The following is a 25,554-nucleotide window of genomic DNA, read 5'->3' as shown; positions in this document are numbered from 1 at the left end:
TGACTCAAATCTTCATTTCAAACTTTAATTAATCCTTTTCAAACAGTCAAACAAACTGGACTTTTTCCCCATTATTCCATTTGTAGTTATATTTTTAAAATCTGGGACAGTGCCTATGTCAAAATATCAGAGGAAAGGTACCTGTAAAAATTTCCATGCGCGCAAATGTCCTTTAGCATTTACCTACACCAAACCAGTTCTTGATCCGAGATGACCCATCAACAGACACACTTCTGAGAGTTTTAGCAACATTCGTACATTAACACATAAAGATAACTGATGTCGGTTACGGGGCCAAATTCAGGTAGCAGTTCATATGCTCATGAAAATGGTCTGACCGATGCTAGCGGGCAGGAGAGGATGCGAATGCAGCCGAGCCGGTAGGTCGGAGCAGCAAGCCGGTCCCACCCCTGGGTGAAAGGCTGAGGGGATGAATCGAATTGCAACGTGGCTGCCGCTGCCATTGCTGCCAGAGCATCAGCGTGAGAATTATGAGATGTGCGGGGACAAGGAAAAGGAAAAAATACGCCATGCTCAGCCGACTCCCAGCTTCCCAGAGAAACTGCTGGCATCTAAGAAGAAAAAAGCTGAAGCCATCAGAAGCTGCTCAGTCAGAGAGGGAAATGCCAGCTGCCTTCTGCTGTTCTACCGCAGTGGCTCGGACACAGCTCCGCACGCTTTCTGCTTCCTCCAGATCCAAAGGAAGCCACTGTTTGCCCAGCTTTCAAGTAACATTTTCTGTGCTTTGTGATAACCCAAGTACAACTTGAAAATGAATTATGAAAGTGATTTAAAAACTCTTGAAAAGCCAAACGCATGCTTGCTGCTTGAAGTTTGGCTCTAAATAAGCTACTGATTTCCAGGGAAGTAACAACACTTACAGTTTTAGGGTATAATTATTTTTACAACTGAACAAACTCTGAATTATGGAATGCTGGAATTATAAACCTAGGCCTCATTATTTTAGACTCCCGCAGCTCTGCTGGCCAACAGGCTGCACACAGTATCACATTCCCGCTTCTTTGTTTGCAATAAGATTAAATATAACCACATCTTAGCATCCATCACGGAGGGGGACATGTTCCTTTAGATAGTTTCAGGGTGTTTATTTTGCATGCTTACTTTACCCACTGGAAATTACAATGGTTTAAAATTTTATTATCAACAAAGCCAGTAAAGTACAGCTTTAAACTTTCCTGTGGCTTATGACTGTAAAGTGAATGTAGTGTTTTATATACTGTCAATGTGGTTCTTCGGTGTTCCCCCCCCCCGGAAGTACATATTCAGATTAAATACTAATGCGTTGTAATTATAGTTTTAGTTTAGGTCATGCTGTTAACAATATCCCTATTTATGACTTCATGTATTCTCTCATGGAATTATATATCACAGAGTCAATATTCAGATTCCTTAATTATGGCCTACTATAGTCATCACTTTGGAATTTAATTTTACCTATGGATGTCACTTTCGAGGCATGTCACCCCTTCATATGTTTATGGTTATGCTGACAAACATACACGTTACAGCCCTTCTAGTGCATAGCAAAAATAGTTTCTGAGGAACACAGACTAAAAATACTATTAAAAGATAAGTGTGGAATTTCCCTCACCAAAGACACTTCAGCTGATACAGTATTTCATTTTGTCACAGTACGTTATTCTACAAATCCCTGAACTTTTGACAGCTACGATCATGCCACATGAGTGGCTGTGCAAGGAGAGGCCATCACCTGGCCCTGCTGTCTAGCGTGAACACGGTGGGGCACACAGCTTTATAGCTCAGAAGGCAGAGAAGAGCCTGAATCAGAGGCACTCTCCTGTTCTGCAAAGGAAATGAATTACTGAACTCTGTTTCATTAAGAGGCTGATGCTCAACTGTTCATCCAGTCAGAGATATCAGTGTGCGCCTGTGTGTGTGTGTCTGTACACATATGGACATTCCATTCTCCACCTTTCCCTGTTTCCTTAACACCACAGTGTGGACTGGGAAGGGAAGAGCTCCTGCTCTCCCACTTGCCCAATTACAGTTGTAACCACCTTACTCTGCACAGGTTTACAGCATTTCAGGCAAAACCTCAGCTGACAGTTTAAGTTTGTCTGTTAATTAAAGAAACTCCAGGAAATAAAAATATTATTAGATTGGGGAAAAATATGTTTTTGAGAAGTGTCACAGAAACCTAAATTAAAAAAAAAACAACAAACCAACCAACCTGATTTTGAAACAATGGCAATATTTTGCTTAGAGAACTGCAAAACTGACTCCATCTTGGATTCCCAACATTTGAGGTTCCTGACAACTGGAACACCTCTCTCTGAGCTCTGGAGTTGGACTCTTCTAGTGGAGCTCCCGGAGGCCTTGAAACTTAGTGGCTGGGCAATTGCCATGCTTGGGCTGGCCCAGTATTGTGGCTCGCGGTAACTCCCATGGTGAGATTTCAGGGCTACCCACCAATCTTCAAATGTGCTGTGCAAGTTTGTTTTACTAGCATTTCATCAGAAGTACACTGAGACAAACACATCCATGGAAAAAAGGATCAGCTGGAGTCAAGATCAAGAGTCTTCTCATAGAAAAACTCTTCTGCTACACAGTTCCTGATATCTCCACCCTGTGTGTTGGTATTGAATGGTTGGGAGAACGCAGCATGGGGAGAATGCAGCCTTAGGGAGATTGCTGCTTGTAGGGATACTCTCTTTTGAATGACTCAGAAGTTATGTTTTTGGGATCATCTAACTGTTAAAAACCTCTGACTTCTGGCATGCTTAAATATGCTAATCCTGCTGACATGCCCAAACTGTACCACATGCTAATGTGGATGCATTGTTATCTATCTACGTGCCTCATTTATCGCATGTTTGATGCTTCTGTTCTCTCTTGCACACATGCACGGTGTAACTATACCTGTAACCAAAACAGACCTTTGCCCATGTTCCTGTAGTGTTTGTGGAAGATCACCTAATTCACTATTGGGATATATTGTTTTGATCCAGAGATGTGAGGTAAATACAAAGAAATGTAACACAGTAAAATCAAGTGTGATTTTGAAAGAAACAGAATGATAATATACGTTCAGTTAGATTGCAGATGGCACCAAATGAAAAGGATACTCCCTTTAAGCCAGCAGTGAGTCACACACTGGCAGACTATGTTGGAAAAGGTTTTTGCACTGCTGTGAATGATCTTCACGAGTGATAAGAAGACAGCTTTTGCTCCTGGGACTCATTCTGCTAAAACTGGTAATTTGAATTTAACTCAATTACGTGATAACAATTTCCTGAAGTAGTTTGGGAAATTCTATTCCCTTCATGCCTTACACAGTTCAAAAATGCAACAAGGAGGGAAAGGTATCCGGGGATCTACTTAGTAACCACAGGCGCCAGGCTGCAAGCTGCTTGCTGGAAATAACAAAATTCCTTTCAGGAATTGGGGGAGCAGATAAACCAAAGAGGAGGTAAGAGAAGATAAGAATGGATGGAAATAAACTTAAAGGAATGGCAATGATATGCAAGAGGCTTTGGTTCAAAGAGTTTTTATCATCAGTCATTTGTTTTACGTTCTCTCTTAGAAGCTTCCATTCTGAAATTGAGCTGCCATTACGCTTTTCAACACACGGTGAGAGCTTTGGCTTCACTTCTCTCCAGAAGAAATGCAAGTAGATGTTTACGCAGCCTCCTAGTCTGAAGTGCAATGATACTACTTCCTCCAGCTACAGTTTTCCACTGTCCTTGTGGGTCACTGTGTAATTCACAAAGAGGTTAAAAGGGAGCTGGGACAGACAAATGGTGAAAAATAATAATGAAAAAGGAAGAGTTACTTCTATTTTACTGTCTGGGGAGCCAGGAACAGAGAGGTTAGCTGACATTTCTGGAGACAGTTGTCTAGAAAGTTTTGAAGAATTTGGATACATAGCGCCACAGGATGCTCCGGTTACAAATCAATCAAAAAGGAGGATTCTGTAATGAAACACAGCAGTTGCGATCACTAGCTCCAACACTTAAATCAAATGTTTTGCAGGAGGAAATGTGACCACTAAACATAAATTTTGTAAAGTTCATCATCGTAGAACTTTTGGGAACTGGTATTTCAAGGTAAAAATGGAACAAAATCGTTATCAGCTTTCAAGGTATAATACGGATAGCCTTCTACTAAGCCTTCCTTTTAATCAGAGGAAGAATCATGCCAGAAATTCACTTATGTATATAAATAATATTCGAAACCATACATACTGCATGCTGTTGGCATCTTACCCTTTCAGATGCAGAAGGAGTATGGAGGAGGAGGAGGCTAAGTATACTGAAGATTTCTAACCATTTGTACTGGAACTGGAGACAGAACTATTATGTGTAGGACTTTCAGGCCAATAAAAAGTGACTTTGCCTTTAAAATCCAATAGGACTTGTCTGCAAAAGTCTGCAATATGCCTCTAGATAGTTTAAGACACCAATTTTGCTTGTTCAGCTTGTTGTCAGGCAACCAGCAAAGTCTTTTGATTTGGCTTACTCTACCTGTTCAGGGCATGGCCCTTTTTATCATATTTCAGGACTGAACAATACCATTACTTATTCTAACTGCTAATGCAGAACTATGTGATGTACACAGCTTCTTTTTATTATATTAAGTTTTTTGACATGCGATTTCTGTAAAATTGTGTCAGACGCAAAGCTTTGAGACAACTTACAGACCTATAGAATGGGATTAAGAAAGCCTTCTAACGTCAGACTTCCTTATCAGTGACTACATACACTGATACAGGCAGCTGAAATTCAGGGCTCCACAATACTTCTGGCAATAACTGGTTAACAGAATAGGTAGCGTTCTAGTCATTCACTCATTCCAGTGTTAGTATCTGCAATATTATATATAGATGTGGATTCACTTCTGAAATTCTGTCAAAGAAGATGAAGAGAGCTTTAATTTACTAGTTGGTAACTGCGTGGCACAGTGCAGACGCCTGTGTCAGATAATAGCGTTAGATTTGGACTGTGGGTGTCCCTGTCAGTCAATAGGTGTATGTAAATTTTTGAAAAGAAGTTTTGGCATTCTCCTATAACTAAGTACGGTACTATGCATAATGTATAGCACTTCAAAGTACTATTTTTACCCTGTAATAGAAGCTGCAGGCTATAGACTTTATCAACATGCACAACAACCATGTTAGTATTACAAAAGGGAAGACTAATTACAAATTTATATTCTGGCGAATACATATACCTTTCAACATCTTCATTAGTAACATTATTCCCTCAGTGCACAGTTTTTTATTTTGTGGTGTGCTCTTCTTTTAGTTTTCAGCACTTCTTTCTGCAGATTTTTTTTTTTTTTAATTAATACATAAGGAAGGAATACCTCTAGGGACCTAACTGGGGAGGTGCACTAATTTCCAATAAAGTGAAGCAAATTGATTCATTTAAAAATATCGGATATTTGGTCTGTACAAATACAGTAAGCCTCATTAAAAACTATTCTTTGCTAGAAAATAAGTTGGCAATCCTGCAGATCAACTTTACCTGCGAATTTCCAAGCCCTTCTTGTTCTCCTCTCAGTTATAATTTTTAGTGTTCAAGTTCTTAAAAGTGAGAAGGACTAGAATATGGACTTCATATTTATAAAATAGGTAACGTATCTTTGGACATCTCAGTAAGGGCAGTTTGAGAGACTTTTCATTGAGGCTGCAGAGCTGACTGCAGCTCTGGTGCAGCCGCACTCACTGACTGTACAGAGCAAAGTATGTTCACAATCTACTTTTATTTAATTTGAAACAAGTCAGCTACTGTTACTCCTTCTTTGTATCATATCGAGTTGTGTCAAGTTGCTGCAACAAGCTCAGAGAGAGTAATACCAAAACCAGTGAATGATCCTATGCCCCCATCGGCTGGCTTACAGGGAAGAGATGGTTCCAGTATCCAAATGCAGGAGAGGAGCAGGTCATGCCACCACAGAGCAGCCGAGCTAACAGCCAGACCAGTTTCTGTACACATGCAGCTTGGGCTAATTAATACAAAAAAAGACAACCTGCTTCATTTCATAGACAACACCACTAGCATTAGCTAGCGGGATTTTATTACGGGTAGTTAATGTTTCTCTGTATTTACTTTTGAGCCATCAGAGTGCAGAAAAGTTAATTGTTACTTAGAGATGAAGTTAATTAGTAGTTAGTGTGCTGACAGGAGTTCCTGCTGGAAAAGGTGCTTTCAATTCATTTGTCCTCTGAAACCACCCATGAGTCAGATACAGAGCTGTTTACACAGTAAAAATTAATGCAATACAGATACAACTACTCCGCTATAGGAAATGTTAGCAAAACAGATATATGTAAGGCAAAACTGGGCAGCTTCCCAACCTCTAAATTTCAAAATTAATTCCTTGTACTTTATTAAGAAGATTTTAAAACTCACACCATGCTTTTGCACTGGTACCTTACTTGTTAATTATTTCAAACTATGTCCTTTCACGCATTTTTGAATGTGTAAACAAGACGTATCTCTAATACTCATATCCGTATTTATTTAACATGCAATGACTTTGAACTCACAAACACAAAGGGCCACAGTTTTAGGGACTGTTATGTTTAAAGGTGTTTTTAATAAAGATCTGACTTTTATACTTCAGTCACTTAGGGTTGCGATTACTGAGGCCTTTGGTGGTTTTCTGTAGTAGCTGCTACTATGTTCATGAGGCTATCAGCTGACTTGCAGTAGTAAGTTCACTACTGTAAATCTATTCATCCACCCCATGGCTGCAGCCTGGCCTCAATTTACTTGAACGTGTTCAAAAAGTTGGATGGGGCTTACTTTGGTTTAAAAAATGGCTTTTTCCTAATTTAGGTTAAGTCATTTTCTAATCAGTTTAGCTATAGATTATAATACATCTAAGTAAGCATCTTTGGCAGCAACTGAAAACTGAATGTTTCTCTATGCTTGTAGATACCATGCCCCCTTTCCAAGTCATCTATTTAGATGAGACGTGATTATGGCTCAAGATTAACTCTACATATTTATCCAAGGGGCCCTTGGAGATGCTACTGAATATAACTATTAGCTGTGGTTTATATGCCAAGTAGAAAGAAAGAGTGAGTTGGCCACAGCTGAGCATGTTCTGCTTACTACCCAAAGGACTGCTCCCATGCCTGGTAGGACTCAGCAGGTATTACAGCAGCTGAGCAGAACTTAGCCTGCACAAATGGCAGAAAACACTGTTGTCCCATCAATACCTAATGTTGCTGTAGATGGAGATGACTTGCTCAGTCTCTGCAAAGAAAATCCCAGGTACATGAGCACTTCAGTTGTCCCAGTGATGGACCTATGACACCAGAACTAATCCTTCAGTTAGTCTTTCGGTAGCCCAAATGGCACTCATGGCACTATACAACTGTAAAGCGCAAAGAAAGGAACTTGTGAGAGAAAGCTGCCAACTTTGTGGTTCTTATGGGAAATGCTAATACTTCTGGGTGTCTGAACCAGAGACTGTGCTCAAAGGAACTGTCCACAATGAGTTATTCACTATAAACAGTGTTCCCACTGCTTGAATAAAACATACATGACAGCAAATTCTGTTGAGGTTACCCTGAAACAGTGGTATGTGAATACAGTGAATTTCTTTACTCCTCATAGAAGGTGAGTTTATTGTTTACATAGAATCAAACTCTCTAAATGGAGGCATGCAATGATAAAAATTCTATTACTGCCTATTAACTGTGTTTTGCTCTAGCACAACTAAGAAATTGTGTTTCAAAGAAATACTGCTTTACCTGCTATAGCCTAGGACTCTTCACAACATTTTGCACTGTTACTTTTTAACAAATGCAATCATAAATCTGTTTTGCCACACAGAAGTATAGACACAATACTCAAGCTACGTATAAGAGTCTTAATTCTTTTGAGTTTGTAGAGAAGGCACATTTTTATGTGACTCCAGTGGATAGTCACTTCTTATGCTTCATAAATTTTAGAAATTAAAATGAAGCAGGAATTGTTTATGAAAAAGGTACTAACAAAGTGGTTATAAATGATACTTATATGGGTCAAAGAACTTGACACTATGAAAGTGTCACTCTTGTGTTTGTATCAGCAGCTCATACAACTTTAGATCTAGGCTTTAAAGGTCACCATGTTACACATCCTCTAGAGCACTGGTCTCCCCAAGGGGTGCACAAAGTCCACTGGGGTGTGGGAAAGAAATATTTTTGTACCATTCATAAATAAAATGAAAAAACCAATTAAAATAGTGTTTATTTCATCTTTATATCATCTTTTTTAGTTTCTGGTTTGTGTATGTTTTATAATGTATATAATATATTAGTACAGTAGTACATGTATATAAGTTATAAATAAATATCCATATACTGAGGGAGTGTTCTCAAAAGGTTTTTCCTGATAGGGGTGTATGATCAAAAAAGTTTGAAGACCACTGCACTGGAGTCTTAAAATAACTTTAACAGCCTCACACAGGTTTAAAGTTTCTTTTAAGTTACTGTTAGCTTTTCTCTAGTGCTAATTTGTCATACCACTCCTACAACCAATTTAAAAAGCTTTGTTTTTACTACTGTCATCATCAGTCAGGGGCTAATAGTAAATATCACACCAACAACTGTTATTCAGTGAAGGGTCTCTCTGACTTCAATCCAACTATGCACTGCAACCAGGCCTCTGATTACTATTTCCTGTTATGGATATATTTAGTCTGTGGAGTACCCATCAAATGAATCCATAGGAGTCTTATAAAGAAAGTTGTTTTCATTGCACGGAGCAGTAATTCTTCTGGTCTGATATACATGAGGCATTTCAAAATACGTGCTGTATGCAAGCTCTTCTTTTGGAGCCATCAAAATTCAAACCAAGAAAGAAAATAACTGTACAGGCCTGTTTTATCATCACGTTTTGGGTACCTCTGGACTGATTACTCACCTCAAGCATCCTGTGGCATTGTAGAAGATATCAGGGTCAGATAAAACACTTGACTTCGGGTAATCTCGATCTGGCCAGCCAGAGTAAGGGATGAGAACAGCTTCAGTCAGCGTCTGCAGGGCTTCTCTAATCAACAGGTGCTTCAGCTGGTCATTGGAGGACAAATTCCACAACAAACCTGCAATATCCAAAATAAAAGCAGAGTGGCAAAAAGAGCCCCCCACAGTTTGAAAGATCTAATCTCAAACTCCTTGAAGTTAATGACTGAAGGAGCCTGCCTGGCACTTGATATCCTCAAGAGGAGCAGAAGGGGATGATAAGAGTTCACCAGCCCTGATCTGAGGACATGGAAATGGGCCAAAAAACGGGCCACAACTATCCACTTAATTAAAGTCAGATCCCTATACAGTGAGTCTTATGCCCAACTGAGAAGCACAGTTTTCAATGGCTCTGCATGTGCATTGCCCATCTGAGCAATCATCTTCTCCACTATCAAACTAATACAAGCTGAACAGAGCTAACACCACCAAGGCCAGTGATCATTCTCCACACTTCCAGGGAGGAATTTGTCCCTTCTGGATGCCTGGCAGGACCAGCTGCACTTTCAAGTACCAAGTAAAGACCAATGAGAGGGAAAGTAAACTCGCATGCAAAGGGGGCAGATGGGAGGTACGGAGAGTGAGTTTACAGGTCTTTGGAAATCTGCTGGAAGACACACCAAGTTTCTCTAACACTTGATAGCAAAATTCGTCATAGGAGGGAAAACTGTTAAACACTGGTTGACTGTTACTGTCCAGACATTTGTGACTAAACAAATCATTAAGTAACGCTATAATTCTTGTCTGCTCAGTATCTCCAAACACCAAAACAAATCTCAAATATAGTCTTGTATAATTGATCAGCTTTGCTTTTGTTCTGTTCGAACAGCTGACAATTCTTTTTAAGTACTCTTCCCTTGGAAAAAGACATGTATTTCTGCTTTTCACTACAAAGGCTTTCATTGTTTCCCTAGCTTGCTGCTTTAAGTTTCACAGTCCTCCTCCTCCAAACACTGACAGAGTATTAGTGAATGTTCCTTTCATCAGTTCACAACAAAAAAATGTTTCTTTTGTATCTCCTTACACTTGAATTTAATTACAGCTATCGTGAACAACAGTAAAATCAAAACAAAAGCCAACCAGAAGCAGCCCATTCCTTCTTCTGGGATCAGTTCTTCAACCCTGAATTGGGGGATAAAAGGAAGAGTGTACTTTCCTGAAGGATAAGTTAAGCTTATAGGAAATCAGACATGCAGTCCAAACGGCATTGGTAAGGGAAACAGGATAAGTCAGAATGGCACAAATGCAAGGGCACAAGGACAGAACATCATATTAAAAGGAACAAGTGCATTTTGAATTACAGACGGATATGTAGAATAGAATTGTCAGAACAGAATTTGAGATGTTGCTCACATGGTAAATTTTCCAAGAAAAATCCTACCTTTACCCACGGGCACTGTCTCACTGGGCTCAGAAGGATTCTCTTAGTGGCATTCTGGGCGTGGAATAATTTGTTTACTTTAAAAATGTTTTTAGGAGTGGGCTCTTTCCTCGCAGCTATGCTATAATGTATTCATAGGGGCATAGTTTTCCCTTAGGTGGTTATTTGGGAAAATGGGTGGGGTCTCCTTTTAAATTTAGTTTTCTTTTAATGACAGTTCTGTTTGCGCTGTAATCTTCCCTGCAGGAAAATTTTTCTTTCATTTCTTAGATTTGTACTGCATGATAACAAGATCAAGAGGTTAGATACTCCCTGGAGGCTCATCTGGCTTACCTTCAAAAGCTAATCTTTTTTGTTTTTATCATGCCACAGCCATTTTACTTTCTGTTCCTCAGCACGCTCTCAAAATACTACAAAATGCCTTTCCTATCTTGGCTCCTGCATTGTCTCCAAGTGACAACCTCTCCTACTATTCAGGAGTAACCTCATTCCTTTCCTAAGAGAATTGCAAGAAGTTTATTTGTATGTCAAACAACAGACAGAGCCTATGGTTCTTTTTCCCTAATTGTATCAATGACATTATGAAGCTAGCAAATCCAGTCAATGTGACCTTGAGGAGGTCTCGTTCCTCCTAAGAAGAAGTCATATTAGCACAGAAATTGAACAGAGAAACCAGGCAGCTATTTTCTGCACATGGGCATTAGGTAAACTGGTCCATGGCAGCTTTCAAACCACTGTCATAAGCACAAAGCCGCTTTGGTGGGGGTACTGGGTTGGTGCCTTTTGTGCGTTCTCCTGGGATGCACAGACTGTCAGGCAGGACACAGCACTTGCTACAATCAGCACTTATCTCCATACACTTTCACTGCTTTCAGTCTTTTAACAGGACGATACAAAGTACACTATGTGACTATGCTCAGACTGTATTCCTCAGCCTAGGTCTCGGTCTGCATCTGCATTTCTGATGTGCCTATGGGAGCGTATAAATAGGGATGAGCAGCTGCAGGTTCTTATGCGTGGTGAAATCAATAAAATGGAGTCACATTTTTGATCCTGGGACATCTTTTACTTACTTTCCTGTTATTGGCTTTTTTAGTTCCTCTCTGCACTGTGAGAGAGAAAGAAAGAGGAGGGCGGGCCAGTACAACAGGTCAGAAGGAAATACAGGCCATTGAAACACTTTTTGAGAATATATGATATGATACGGCTTAATATCAGGCAAGTGTTCGTCTGTACTACCACTGCTGGTACTAATAAGCCAGTGACCTTAAAGATAAGGTTCTACAGCTAAGATGTACTTATCTCATGTGCACAAGTATTAGGTCATATTTCTGACTGGTGATGAAGTACGGTATGAGAAAAACTCTGTGTCTCAGAGTTTTAACTTCCTTCTCTCCAACAACTTCCTTATCTTCATCTATTTTCGTCGGGTGAAGTGCTTTGGTACCATGCTTCCTACACAGCAGTAGCAACAAAAAGCTTTCCTCTGCTGAGCTTAGACATCTTTATTAATGTGTATCACATGCTTTCGATCCTTGGCAGGAGTCTTTCACCAGTTCAGTGTGGTATTATCAGGTACTAAGATTATTTTACTAATCTCTTATGGGCGAAGACATTCAGCTAATTATCATATCACCCATTTGGAAGTCTCTAATTTACATTCAAAGTAGGCAAGTAATAAGTATGATGTGGAAAGACAGATGGGCTTCTCATGCTGACAAGGTGGACCCCAAAGGTTCTCTATTAACCTTTTCCTGGAAGTGTTACAACACTGCAGTGCAATAGCAGGCACAGCTATGATATTCCACTAGTCCTGTAGGAAGCCAACGGCAATGCAAGAAGAGAAACAAAACTCGCAGGTGAGCCATGAAGCAGACAGGGAAACTGTTGCTCAGCAGGGTTTAACCATTTTGGTAGAAAGGTACTCAGAAGTTTGCATTGTGCTTGGAAAAGCCTTATGCTGAAGCCCTTTCTCGGGCTACGTAGTCAATCTGCACAGAACAGGAATTCCAGTGTTTCCAAGATATCGCTGTACATGCCAAGATCATCTGGAAGCACTGACCTTAGTAAGCATATACTTAACAGTGACTGTCTACCTCCTGTCTGCAGCCCACTCCTTGCCTGCATGGGAAGTGTGGCCTGGGAAAGAAAGTGGCTAGAAGCAAAGTTAATTTTCTCACAGAAATTCATTCAACCAGGCTGCCCTTTGCCCTGTAGGCTCCTTGCAGCTTGCTAGGGAGCTGGAAGAATTGCTCAAGTGATGGCAAAAAGTATGCCCCAGTGCCACTTTCACCAAGGCACCCAGTGTACTTCCTCCTGACTGCACATTTGGTCTTGGACAAAGTGAGAAATACTTCTCTCTTGGTGTATTTTTAAAGCCATCCCTTGCAACTGATAGGCAAGAAAATACATCAGAACATTTTGCTTTATGCAAACTACAACATCCTGCTCCATATTGCTTAAATATTTTGTTGGTGTCTTGTATGTTTTGTAAGTAAATATTCATGTTCAATGACAGCAGTAATTGCAGAAAGAAAGTGCCCCTTCATCTATTTTCACACTGGTGAAGGGGAATATTCACAGTATCTGTATGAGTTATCGTGCACAAACAGTCAGAGGTCTTGTCAGAAATTCTGAAATTGCTAGCAAGAAAAGAGCATAAGGTTTCTGGACACTGTGCCACCATTTTCACTGCTTCCCTCACTGATGTTTAATAGCACTGAGAGACAACACACTATGCAATATGTTACTAAGTGACCCAATTCTGCATCTGATGAATGTGAAAAACTTTAAAACATTTTAATGTTGCAAAGCTGTAGAACTGAGCCAAAAGAGGCAACAATACAAACCTTTGTTCTCCAGCTTAGGGAGCGCAGTATTTCAAATACCTAAAAGAATGCAGAATTACAGAAGGTCTAAACGTGCTTTTGCTTCAAGGCAGGCTGGCTTGACACCTTCTGTATCTTTTCAAGCACTGTCATATTAATAGCTTGTGTTCCTGGTATCTTTAAAGATCACTTGAAATAAATCCCCATTCATTTATTCATAATGTTTTCTTCCATTCATAAAATATAAGCCTGGTCCTCCTTTGCACGCTAACTAGAATGAATGTGGGTCTCAAGCGGTTCGACTTCCTAGAGACACACTATGGTCACACATGAGTGCAGGGTTGAAGTGGTGGGCGTTTCTTAGCTGGCTGCTGCAAAGCCAACAGGGCAGTAACCACAAGTTTCTTTATGAGTAATGGTGGACGTTTCCTCCCACCGTTCCTTCTGCTACATTCGTGTACAACAAGAGGTGCCATATGGGGTTTCTGACCCAATGGGCTCTTCCTTCAAAATTGCAATGGGCCCTACTCATTTTTAACAGTTCTTCCTCAAGGACATTGGAAATAAAAGGATGAGAAAATAAGCCCGGCAAAGACTGAATCGAGAATGCAGGTCAATCCACTGACAGTGCTGTATGACCTTTACAGTCAAATGGATGTTCTGCAGGAATTCTCTCCCACACAGAAAAGAAGCACGGTGTAGCTGTGGCAGTGTTTTCTGCTTGTCACAGATCTGAGAAGACAGACTCTGGGGTGTAAACAGCTAGGAATGAGACAGCTCAGAGTAGAAATTCGGGACAGTAGGGTTTGGGGGACTAGGACATCCACTTTCAATTCACAGCACCTGACAGTTCAAGGGGACAGTCTTCAACAAGGAGCTCCCAGTATGCACAGGTACTATAGTGTCAAAAAGTGAGGGCTGAGCTGCTGCGTAAGTCGTGGGCATTAACTATGGTCCCAGGCACCTCTAGGACTGCTCCAACCACTGCTTGCCAAGATGGTTCTAAAGAAATTGCTATTTGGAACCTCACTTTCTTTTCTGATGTATCAAGGACTTTAAACTTCCTGCAAACAGACAGACTCATGTCATTTCTGAAGAAGCTTTAAGAGGGCACTTTTCAGTTCCTAGTGTCTTAAGGACCAGTCTTGAGTAAGGACCTTGGAATTTCACCCTAATGGAAGAGCTTAGAATAGGTGACAATATTCTTGTATTTAGTCACTATACATTGGCCTAAGTAAACAATCAGGTACCTCACACAGAAAGCTTGTGCGCTAATTAAGGCTTCATGCTTGACTGCACAGAAAACACTACCTGTTATTTGCTTTTTAGTCTCTACATCCTTGGTCTGTCGGAGTACTTGGAGCAAGAGCGGGACCCCTTTCTGCTCTGACACTTCCAGTTTGTTGTCATTGTCCTCAAACACCAAGTTTCTCAGAGCACCACACGCTGCTCGCTGAATGTCCTCATTCTGAACGTCTAGAAGCTGTAAAAGTTTTGGGATACCACCAAGTGAGAAAACCTGTGAAGAAAACAAAACACAGCAGAGAACAGTCAGGTACTGGAAATGACAAACTCCACCCCGCCCCCAGAAAACCTTTAAATAGTCATAGGGACTTTCTTTGTTTGCTCCTATTTGAAAGACTTGAAGCACAGATCATTAATCATTTGGACATGACTGTTAACTTCTGGGCTTTCATATGAGTCACAGTTAAAATCCACAACTAAGGGAGGCATCATATTTTAATAATTAATGTAAGAGAATGAAACTAAATCTCTTCCAGCTTTGCTGCAGATTTGTACTCTCTGACAAGACATTTAATTGCTCTGTATTTTAGCTTCCATGTTGGTGAAAAAGGTATTTGAGATTTATCTCTGGAACATTTATAAACTTCTTTGAGATTTCTGGATGTAGAATGTTCCTGATGTGCCAAGTTTGCTTTTTTTTTTCTCAGCAGCCGGCCTGATGGAAAGACAATATTTTTCCTCTGTTAACTTTTGTGCGTGTATTGAAAGTGTATTAAATAAGAATACATTTTACTTAGTACTTCTTATCTGTGACTGAGAAAAAAATAGTAAACTAGTAAACTTCAAAATGTAGACCATTAAACATTGTAAGCTAGTTAACCACTGAACCACCCACATTTAACAAAGACTACTCTTCTGTGTCTAATTCTTTAGAAAATAAGGTTTTGGCTCCAAATGAATGAAGAATCAAGATGTTATTTTACCGCAGCTGTACGGAAACAAATAGGTTCCAAGTTCTACGTGTTGTGGCAAATGATGAATCCCATATGAGCTGCGATGTGGCATCCGCAAGCCTTGGCTCATTTGGGAATGAGTTTCCTTGTGTAGAATCAACAGCACGTGAAAGACTTAGAAATCTGATACAACTGTTTGGAGTAGTCCAGAGTTTAATGATAAAGAGAATTCAGTATGACCATCAGGTGTCGGAGACATGAAGAAATGAAATGTAACAAAGCCTTTTGCCCTTCATGCCCTGACAAACTACACTGCCTGCCTGCCTTTCCTCTGATTCTGTTGTACAAAAGGCACAGTGTCTTGCTGCTGCATTGCTGACCTGATTCCCCTGATTCAACAATCATGTAGATGCTAAAAGAATGAAATACAGAAATATCTATCTTGAGGTAAGTGGAGCATAGAACAGGCTGAAGGCATATCGGCCTGTTTTACTACAGTAGATAAGAGCTTTTGACATCAATACAATAGCTGGCTGTTTTTTTAAAAACATTTATGCAGACTTTCTGTTGATAATTTTAAGTGGTTTATAACTCTTGTAAAAGAAGTGGTGCTATTTTGACCTAATGTGCAGAGGAGAATTTACAAAAGCTAGGGATTGGTCTGTCTAAATTTTCATCAGTAGACAAAAATTCATCAAAATACTGTAAGACCACAAGTTCACAAGAAAAAGAAAAGCCAGAAGAGCCACTACCAGGTATCAGGGAACAAAACATTGGGAAACAAAGCATCAGGCTGAAAGACTAAATGAGGAAACAAGACAATGCCAACGTGAACAAGTCTGATGGGCACCAAACAGAAAAACTCATCTATGATGCATGGGACACACAGGAAAATAGAAGAAGGCTTCAGGTTGACTGCTCCAATTTGAACTTTTACTCATCCACTTGTTTTTCAGGGAAGCTGCCTGAGTGAGGTTTGAATAATAAACCACCTTCAAACATTCAATTCTGAAGCTCTGTCCTCAGACTGAAATTAAGGCTGGTAATTGTACTGGTGTTTTTTTCCAGAACAGACTTTGATCTACTGTGAAGCAAGTTAAAACTACCAAAGGACTGAATGATGTTAGGCTGTCACTGAACTGGACTGTATATACATGAACATGGAGTTAAGGCTGAGATTATGTATGAATAATACCAAGCAAATTACAAAACAAAGCAGGTGTAAGAATTTTTTTTTAAGTGGTTGAATTAAACATCCACCTTACACATTAATGTACAGAACTGTTCAGCAAGAGAGCCATAATTGTGTTCGATAGTGAAATTTGAAAAAAGGGGAGAACAGAGTATTTTTAATATTCAAAAAACTTTCAAAAGACTTAACAAGTCTCTTGTAAGAGACGTACAAAATTTGGTTAATCCGAACAATTTATCAGTGCATTTGTGCAGTCCCAGCAAGTCCTTACTAGTTTGGCTAATCTGTACATTGTATTAACACTTTGTGCAGTCCTAGCAAACCCTGAAGCTTGGATAACTTTGCACTGTACTCCCAGAGTTTTGTTTTTGGGGATATTTCTGTGCCAACGGTGTAAGGATGCCAGTAAAAAAAGAGACAGGAGCAATTATATTGACAGAAAGTTCAGACTCTATGACTTACTCATAAAGGATGAAAGAACTATGTTCACTTAGCCTGGAAAAGAGCAGATTAAGTGGGTATACACTTAGCAGCTTTAGCACATACGTGAAAAATCACTAGAAGAGGAACAGAAAAAAAGACACTTTTCTCCATATCTGTGAATCAACTCAGTTTGCAAAAGGGAGACGTAAGTTATACTTTAGGAATATCTGGTAAGGGTAGGAGAGCTCTTTGACTGCCTGCAGGAGCTTGTGGGTTCCTCATCAATGAGATGTTTTAAAACTTGGTCATAAACGTCTCTAATTAGAGATGGTCTGGGTGAATACTTACCTTAAATTTCTCTGTCTCCTATCACAAAATGCTAAAGACCAAATTTTTGCTAGTGTAGACCAGTGCCTTTTCACAGATTTAAAAGAATCTGCAGCAAAAGGCATCAGTCTATTTTAGGGAAAATATTCAACATCAGTATCCTACAAGGTTTCTTGGAGTGCCTTTTTTTTTTTTCATGTTGGCATACAGTGGCATACAATATAGAAAGTAATTTGCTCTACCTGATTGTAACTGGCATAAAAATAATTACTTACTCTTCTTCTGGCATCTGCTTTCTGGAAGCACTCATGCTGTATGAAAGTCACTGCAGCAAGAATCCTAGGTGTGGACTGTGTATTTTCACTCTTCAGTATGCTCACTGCACGCTCCAGAGTCATCTCCCCTTCTGGGCTCCTTAAAAGTATAGACGGAGGAAATATAGTGAGGCAAGACTGCAGCAAAATCATCATTTAGCCTGTGAAATTTCTTTTAATGCTAGGATCTTTGTATTTTCCAAGTAACTTTAGCTTTTCTTAGCAAATTATTCCCTTTCCAATAGCAGAAAATATTATAAAAGCTTTAAGAGATGCTAATATTCCGAGTGAAGAGAAAATTATAAATGGAAGTGTTGCAACAATGAGACGTTCTGGACAAAGCAAGCCATGCTTCAAATTATAAAAACAAAAGGGAAAAATTGGTGGATGAAAGACTAAGATCCAAAGAAGGCCATAACGAAATTAGAGTGTCTTTTACTTATCACAAAGATACCTTGATGTTTTCCTCACTAATGTGATGATTGCTTTTTAATAATTGTTTTCATGCCTTTCTTCAGTTTCAGTCCCCAGGCTACATATATGCAGGGCTCAGGACCTGCTTTTTTTTCAAGCATATAGAGGTTGTTCTAGTTTGAAATAGATAGATAAAGCCTTTTTCAGGTTGGACAAAATAAAAACACCACTCATTAAATTGAGTATGTACATCACCTATGGTAGGATTAAAAATATGCACGGCCATTTTCCTCCCAAATTCCAGCATGTTTACTCCGTTAGACAACCATATTAAAAACTAGAATGAGGTCACCAGACCCATTTTTTCTCCAGTAAATGGAACATAAAACAATTCATGGCACAATCAGGACTTAGCTCTTGGACAGGTGGTTATGTTCCCCAGCCTTTTTATTTACTATTTTTTTTCCAAATACTTTCCACCCAGACAAAAATAAAGAAAAAAAAAAAACAAAACAAAACAACAACAACAGAGGTGGACAAGACCATCAGAATTCTATGTTTTTAAAAAAAAAAAAAACACCAATTTTGTAGAACCAGATCCCAGGCTGGCCAGACAGGGATGAGAGAGTAGTCTGAGAACCACAGTGAAACAAGTAGTCATTGGCAATAACTCCTTGCTTCAGAGCTACCAGAATCAGAATGGTTTACTCGGTAATCATCTCAGTAAGTGCATCTGAAATTAAAAATTTTGACGGTTCTGAGACTATCTCAATAATGGACTGGCAGGAGTGAAAGAGCCTGGAAGTTCAGGCTTGCCCAGAACAGGCTGCAAAGGAGCAAGGTAGACAAACCAGGCAGAAATTAGACAGATTTCTCACAGGGAGTCTTGCTATAAGTGTATTGAAATACGATTCTTTTCCCCAAAATATTTATGATGAACTCATGAGCTCTGAGACAAAAATGGATTTTGCTGGAATTTTTCCTGCCAGCCACACTGTAAATCAACATCTGCTGCTTGCTTTTGCTAAAGCAAAAGACAATTAGTATGGATGCAAGGACAGCAAAAAAATGAAGAACAATTTTGATGCACCTGTTGCAAATGAAATTATACTCCCATACCCTGAAGTTTCCACCTGCTTTTATATTTCCCTTTGGTATAAATCATGTTATTTCTTGTCTTCTCCCCTTCTCTGAGTTAGCGTTTTGAGCAAATATGTTGCATCTATAGGTGCTAAGGCATGCCTGTGCAAGACAAAGATGAAATGAAGGGGACAGTGTGTTGGGGATGTCACTGGAGAGGTTAAATCAAAGTGAAATTAGACAGAACTATGGTTAGTATCTCTAGTGCCCTGGGCTCTGGTCTGGTAATGCTTACAGCTTCCAGATTTTCAAAATCTGGATTTAAAACAAAGTAGCTACTAAGTTACTCTAAGCTGCAACTCAGATGGACTGATCAGAAACCTACTAAAGGTCTTGAACAATGAGTAATGGAAAAAAGCCGTATCATATTTCTTCTTCTTACTCTCTTTTAAGTGCAACAGAAGAACAGGCTTTTCAAGCTTGGGTTTTAGTCAGGTTTCTTATATCAACAAGGGGTTTGTGACCATGTTATACACGTGCACATGTGAGCATGCCTACCTGACTGTTAGTCACTGCAGTATCTTTGGAGCCCTTGGACCAAATTCAGTTGCCTTCTACAGAGCAGCGGACATCTCTGATGTTTAAAATTGGGAGTCATTTTAGTGACTAACAGCAGAGAAGGACCTTATCCCTGCACTTTCCAAGGTCAAGATTGCTGCATGAGCTGATTCCTCATGGGACACCAGAGAATCTACATGGGAACTCAACCTCAGGATACCAAGGATGTCCCAGAGTAGTAAAGATCCATCAGCAGTCACTGCCAGGCTGACAAAAAGGCGTGTACAGCCAGAGGCCAAATTTCTAAAAGTGCTGGGTGTGTAGATCTGCATTGAGACTGAGAGCAGCCTGCCATTCACCAGAGTTAGCCCTTCATGGCTGATACTCCTTCATGGGCAAAAATCCTTCTCTTCCGTTGTGCACTGCCACACCAGAATTGCTCCTCATTGGATAAAAAGAACATTCAATAACCTTTTATCTGACAGTAATGAAGGATGCAATATAATCTTTGACCCTCGATGGTATTCATAAAGTTGCAGCACCCCAACTTTTGTCAAAATAAAATTTGATGCAATAATTCCATCCTACCCTCAAAACATTTACAGGCAAACTTAATAGCCACGTGGCTGATTAGCACGTGTAATGACAACAAGTGGACATTCAGACAATGGTTGTTAAACAAAACAATGATTTGACAAGTTCTGACTTCACCTTAATTGCCAGAATATAAAATTTTTGAGATATATACGCTGCGTTGTCTAATCATTTTGCGACAGCTCTCAGCACATTTAGAGGTCAGATTCTGTAAGCAGCTGTTTCTCAGACAGCTTCAGGTTGAATCTTTCTCTCTCCTAAGCCCTTGATATAAGGATGCCTTCAACTGCTTCACTTTACCAGAAGAAACAGACATAGCATCTCTATACTCTGATTTTTCTACTTTGATTTCACAGCATGAACTAGTTCTTCCACAAAAAGTTTAAAAATGCTTCTATATACATTCCAAATACTATACACAGTTAGTCCACTACTCCTCTTTACCCTTACACAACTATTTTACATTATTTTAATTAACCTTGGAAAGACCTAAATTGAGATTTACATACAAAAGTACAAATTTCTAGAAAAATCAAATTACTCAGATACCCCTCCTTCTATTACTAAGGGAGCAATAGGTAAGGGAGCAATATATCAGATAATGCAACCTTAAAATCAAAGAGGGTGGGATATGACAAGAAATGTGAAAGTCTCTATTAACTTCTTAAACAGAGAAGTCTTGTCAGAAGAAATTACTGTACTACTGGTGGAACAATGGACTTAAGTGAAATATCTCTGATTTGACAGCAGTGTATACCCCAAAGCAAAATGTCATCTAATATGTTTTAAATACTTAATTCTCCATTAATCTGTGCAGTAGCTAGTTGTGGGTGAACCAGAACGTAATACAACCAAAACAGGACTTCTGCACCAAGCCCTTCCAGTGACAAGAATTATTAAATCTGTAGTTTAGATGTCTGAAAACATAAGCATATGTAACAAATACTGACTATATACTGGCTATAGTTTCTTCCTCATCATTTAAGACTCTAGCGGTGCAAATCTCTTGTGGAATTGTACTTTACATGCTGCTTTTCACCATCCTCTTCACTAATGTATTTTACAGAGACTTTTTTAAACTTTGGGTAGAACAAAGAGCCCCTCATTTCCCCCAAAACCTGGTTATGAAACTAAAGTAGAACCTAGGATATTTGAAAATCTAAACAAGATATGTACAAGTAAATTAAATAGTCAGAAGTACTGAGATAAACTAAATCTGTAAACATCTGCAGAAAGAACTTTAGAAGCTTTCACAGCACTTCCAAGTGCTTTCCTCTGTAATTTCCAGCAAAAGCTGATCTTAAAAACTGGCATTTAAGGAATTAAGCTGTCAAAAAGATTTCCATTAGGTCACAAATCTTCCACCTGGAGATCAGCATGGTCTCAAGCAAGCCACTTGCACAATGACTGAACACAGATGTTTACATCTACAGGTATGAAAAACAACACTTAGGTTGATGTTTGTGCAGGCAGACAACCAGACTCCAGTGTCTACACCTGCAAAAAGAGAACAAAAATTGCTCCTACACAAAATTAAATATCAAAATTGCTGGTTGCGGCTCAGAAACACGCTCAAGAACGTGCTTAAGGTTACATAAATGGTTAAGTCAATGGGATATATGCCTGTTTGTAAATTGTCTTACGGAGAAACAAAGTCCTCCCACGTACTTATTTTCAACATCACTACTCCTAATTCTTTAGCTGTTGTGAGCTCTCAGCTGTTTTTTCTGCACTTACTTGCTGTAAAGACTGAATACCTAAGACTCACATGTTTAATACCAGATCTCTTAACTCCTGCATCACCCAGATCAGGTGTGGGCACAAGACCATGCATCTTTGCAAATCTAGTCATAACACACAACATGTAGTTGATGACAGAAAATACCTGACCTGTACATAGCAGTGACATCAGATGATGCCTCATCTCACACAGTAGCAAGTTTAGAAAAAGAAGAAAGATGGCCTTTGGAAAAATGAACTTAACAGCTACACAGTTACGGAAAAAGAGACACTTCTTAGTAACACTGTTATAAATTACACCATGTTTAACTTACATAAGTAACCTCGGAATCCTATTTGGATTACGAAAAAACAACAGAAACCACAATAAACAGTGCAAGTAACCATCTCCTGTTTACCAAGTGGTTTGTTCAGTCCATTGAACCTTAAGAGCTCTGGAAACAATTAGAATAATGCTAAAATGAACAAAATATTCACTCCTGAGGGGAATTTCAGTACTGAAAAATATTCTCTTTTGAAAATGGAACCGATTTTAGACATTCTGAAATCTTGCCTGGAACAGAATTTCAGGGGGAAAAAAAGGAATGCTTCTAAGATTTTAAACAATTTTCCTGAAGTCTGGGGGCAGCTTTAGGAATTTCTTCCACAGAGCTAACAGGGCTTCAGATTAAGATAGCATCCTCAGAGCACGTAGGATCTCATGGTAGCGAGAAGTTCTGGAGTCCTGAGTTTCAGAGCAGCTTATATTTGTTCTAGGGATGGATGGTGCTGCAGAGCTAAGAGAAATTTCTGCCTGTGTTTTAACTGAAGTTTATTAAAACTAAAAAGTTTCCTTGAAACCATGAAGGATTTTTAACTGGAAATTGTTAATCTGTCAAAAGCTGCTTCACTGGTAGATTTCTGATCTGTTCTTGTGAGAACCAGTGCTGAAATTATGCGGTCTCTTATGAACACAAAATTTGCCAACGCCTTACTGTGTATTGTGACTTAGGTCGTAAACTACTCAGTGACTACTTCATGCCTCCTTATAAAATTGATTAACTCTTGGCAAAAAGGGGTCCCAAACCTAAGCAGGAGGTGTGGAACCTGCAGTATGTACATACAGGTACATTTTTTCGCCCTTTCCTCTGCTGCTCTGGAAGTGGACTTTTAAAAGCAAACATACTTTCTGCATCCTCTGCACTAACATTTCATACACTGTGTTGGCTGCTGAACCATAAGCTGTCAGTTCATGTTCTCTTTTTAACCAAACAGGTTCCTTTCAGCTGTGACACCCCAGAATCAAAGCAGGTCCTCCATTGTGCTTACCCTAGCTGAGATCCATTGATGGTGACTTGTTCGCTCTGCAGGAAACCATTTCTCCCTGCTGCTGCCACAGCAGCTGTCAATGGTAACCTCTTCCCATCTGTTTCTGCAGCAACACTGGTCACCGAAGCTGGCTGGGAAGCTTCCCTCCTGGTCTGTGTGCTTCTGAAAGTAGTTTGGTACCAGTTGGACCTTAAAGATTGCCTGTTTTGAGACCCCAAACGGGAAGCAATTGGTGATCGCACTTGTCCCATTGCACTGCCTGAGGTCAGGTAGTTCTCCTTCTCCAAAAGGTTGGTCATACTGCGACTGTTGCCTGCTTGATGGTACAGTGGTACAGTGGGGCTGGGGTAGACACCATCAAAGACGGCATCATTACCAGCCCCCATGTGGGAATGTCTCTTAAAAGAGCGGCCCCCGTTCACTGAATCACGAAGAGTGTAACCAACAATTTCAGACCGAGCATATCTTGGTGGGACAGTCCCGCTGGATCTCCTGCTATCTCCATGCCTCATGGAGAATCCAGTCGAAATCCTTCCTTCATAGTGAAAATCATTGGACACACATGCCAATCTTTCAGGACCTCGTTGGGGTGAAACCTCTAGTCTCTTCAGAGGCTGTCTTTGAGCTCTCTCTTCCATTGTCTTGTAAGTAACCCTTGTCCCCCAGCCATTTGTATAAGAGGATGGTGAGGCCACCTGTTCAAGGTGCATAAAAGAACAGGAGTCACAGTAAGATCACAGCATTTAGGATTAATAGCAAAGAAAGCAAACCAAAATAAAGATAAAAATTCTAAGGTCTGCTATCAGAATCAGAAAACAAAACGTGAACATCACCAAATTTGTGTATTAAATGGGATTCTGCAACACTTCTTTTGTATCTGCCTAACGAAGGCAGGAAGAAGTACGGTCTAAACATTAGGAGACAAAGTCTAAGCATCTAGTCTTCTGTCATTACCTCAAAATAGGTGCATAAGTCAATTATGCCTGATACCTTTCTTTGTGTCTTCAAGATTTTTACTGTTTACGTGCCATTTGGGCCCTCTCCAATTTCTTTACCTTTTTCTTATGCTCTAAATTGGACATCAGATACTTTATTCAAGACCTTTCAGAACTAAATCAACTTGGGAGACTATCCGGCCTTGAAATAAAGGAGTCATGGCCCAATTTTTTGAAAATCAGTAAGCACAGTGGCACCCAGCCATAAGTCAAAGCCCCATATATACCATTTCCATGTTGTATTAAGGTTTTGTAATATTAAAGGCATTTTTTAAGGTAAACAGAGAAGCTTACACAAGTTATTAATTGAAGGCACAGTGCTTAGCAGACAGAAGCCAAATTGAAATCCCTTAATTTCACTGTTGAGGAGTTACTGGGAGTGATAATCAACTCACAAAAGGAGTAAAGGTCGCTGAATCTAGTAGGCTGAGGCAAGGATCGTTAGATATATCTGTTTATTCTACAGAAGCTACGCAACGATACCTTTATCTTTTGTTTGGGGGCAAGGAAATTAATGCTTTTGTGAAATACTAGATCTTGTGGCTTTTTCTGGCTTTCACACAGGACAAACAGTCTCTCTCTTCTTTTATTTTTTAATTCTTTTTTTTTCCCCCCTGCCTGGAAAACTGTAGTATTTTCTTGTGGTTCCTATTTCACCTCCAGTTTTCCCCTTGTTCCCTTCTAGAAAGAAGAGATTCACATCAAATATTAAGGACTGGGTGATAGGTGAGAACAGAGGATAGGAGGAAAGAAAAGGAGATGTATTTAAGTAAATTATTCCAGCTCTACCCATACAGAGCCAGAGCTGCTTCATTAACTGGCCAGAAGCTGGGCTATTTCCTTTAACAAGTATAAGCCATTCTTGGGTAATCTAAAATTAGGAAAGAATTGGCACCTATGTATACAGCTATTTATTAAATAAATATTTCTGTTCCCAAGCTGAATTGGTTTCAGTTTACTAATGTTGATCATGCAGCAGAGTTGCTATTGAGCTATGTGTTGATTTCCAAGTCATATGGTTACTCCCTCAAGTAGGTTGATACCAGTTATGAACTGTGTCACAAAACCTGCAGAAAACCAGTTATTTATCTTAGCATTCAGACCATGAACCCAAGAAAAGCTGGTCAAAATAACAAGTGAATTTATGATTAGACAGTTTAGAAACATCATTGTCCTGCAAGGACTGTACTGCTGAAATTCT

At 39.6% G+C, this 25,554-nt stretch overlaps 1 protein-coding gene across 1 annotated transcript in view; it reads right to left on the bottom strand.

Annotated features, from left to right (window-relative positions):
• The window catches only part of PKP2 (plakophilin 2), a gene marked incomplete at its 5' end in the record, with an annotated part of 49,998 nt that overhangs the window by 9,645 nt on the left and 14,799 nt on the right, over nt 1–25,554 (bottom strand). The window contains 4 exons of the mRNA XM_082482122.1: nt 8,904–9,081; nt 14,522–14,729; nt 17,626–17,764; nt 23,359–24,053. Of these exons, the coding sequence (XP_082338248.1) occupies nt 8,904–9,081; nt 14,522–14,729; nt 17,626–17,764; nt 23,359–24,053 (1,220 nt within the window). The remainder of the gene's footprint in view (nt 1–8,903; nt 9,082–14,521; nt 14,730–17,625; nt 17,765–23,358; nt 24,054–25,554) is intronic.

This window comes from Vanellus vanellus, assembly GCF_965231255.1.
Source record: "Vanellus vanellus genome assembly, chromosome: 1".
NCBI classification, from domain to species: domain Eukaryota; kingdom Metazoa; phylum Chordata; class Aves; order Charadriiformes; family Charadriidae; genus Vanellus; species Vanellus vanellus.
This window is presented reverse-complemented; position numbering and strand designations above follow the sequence as displayed.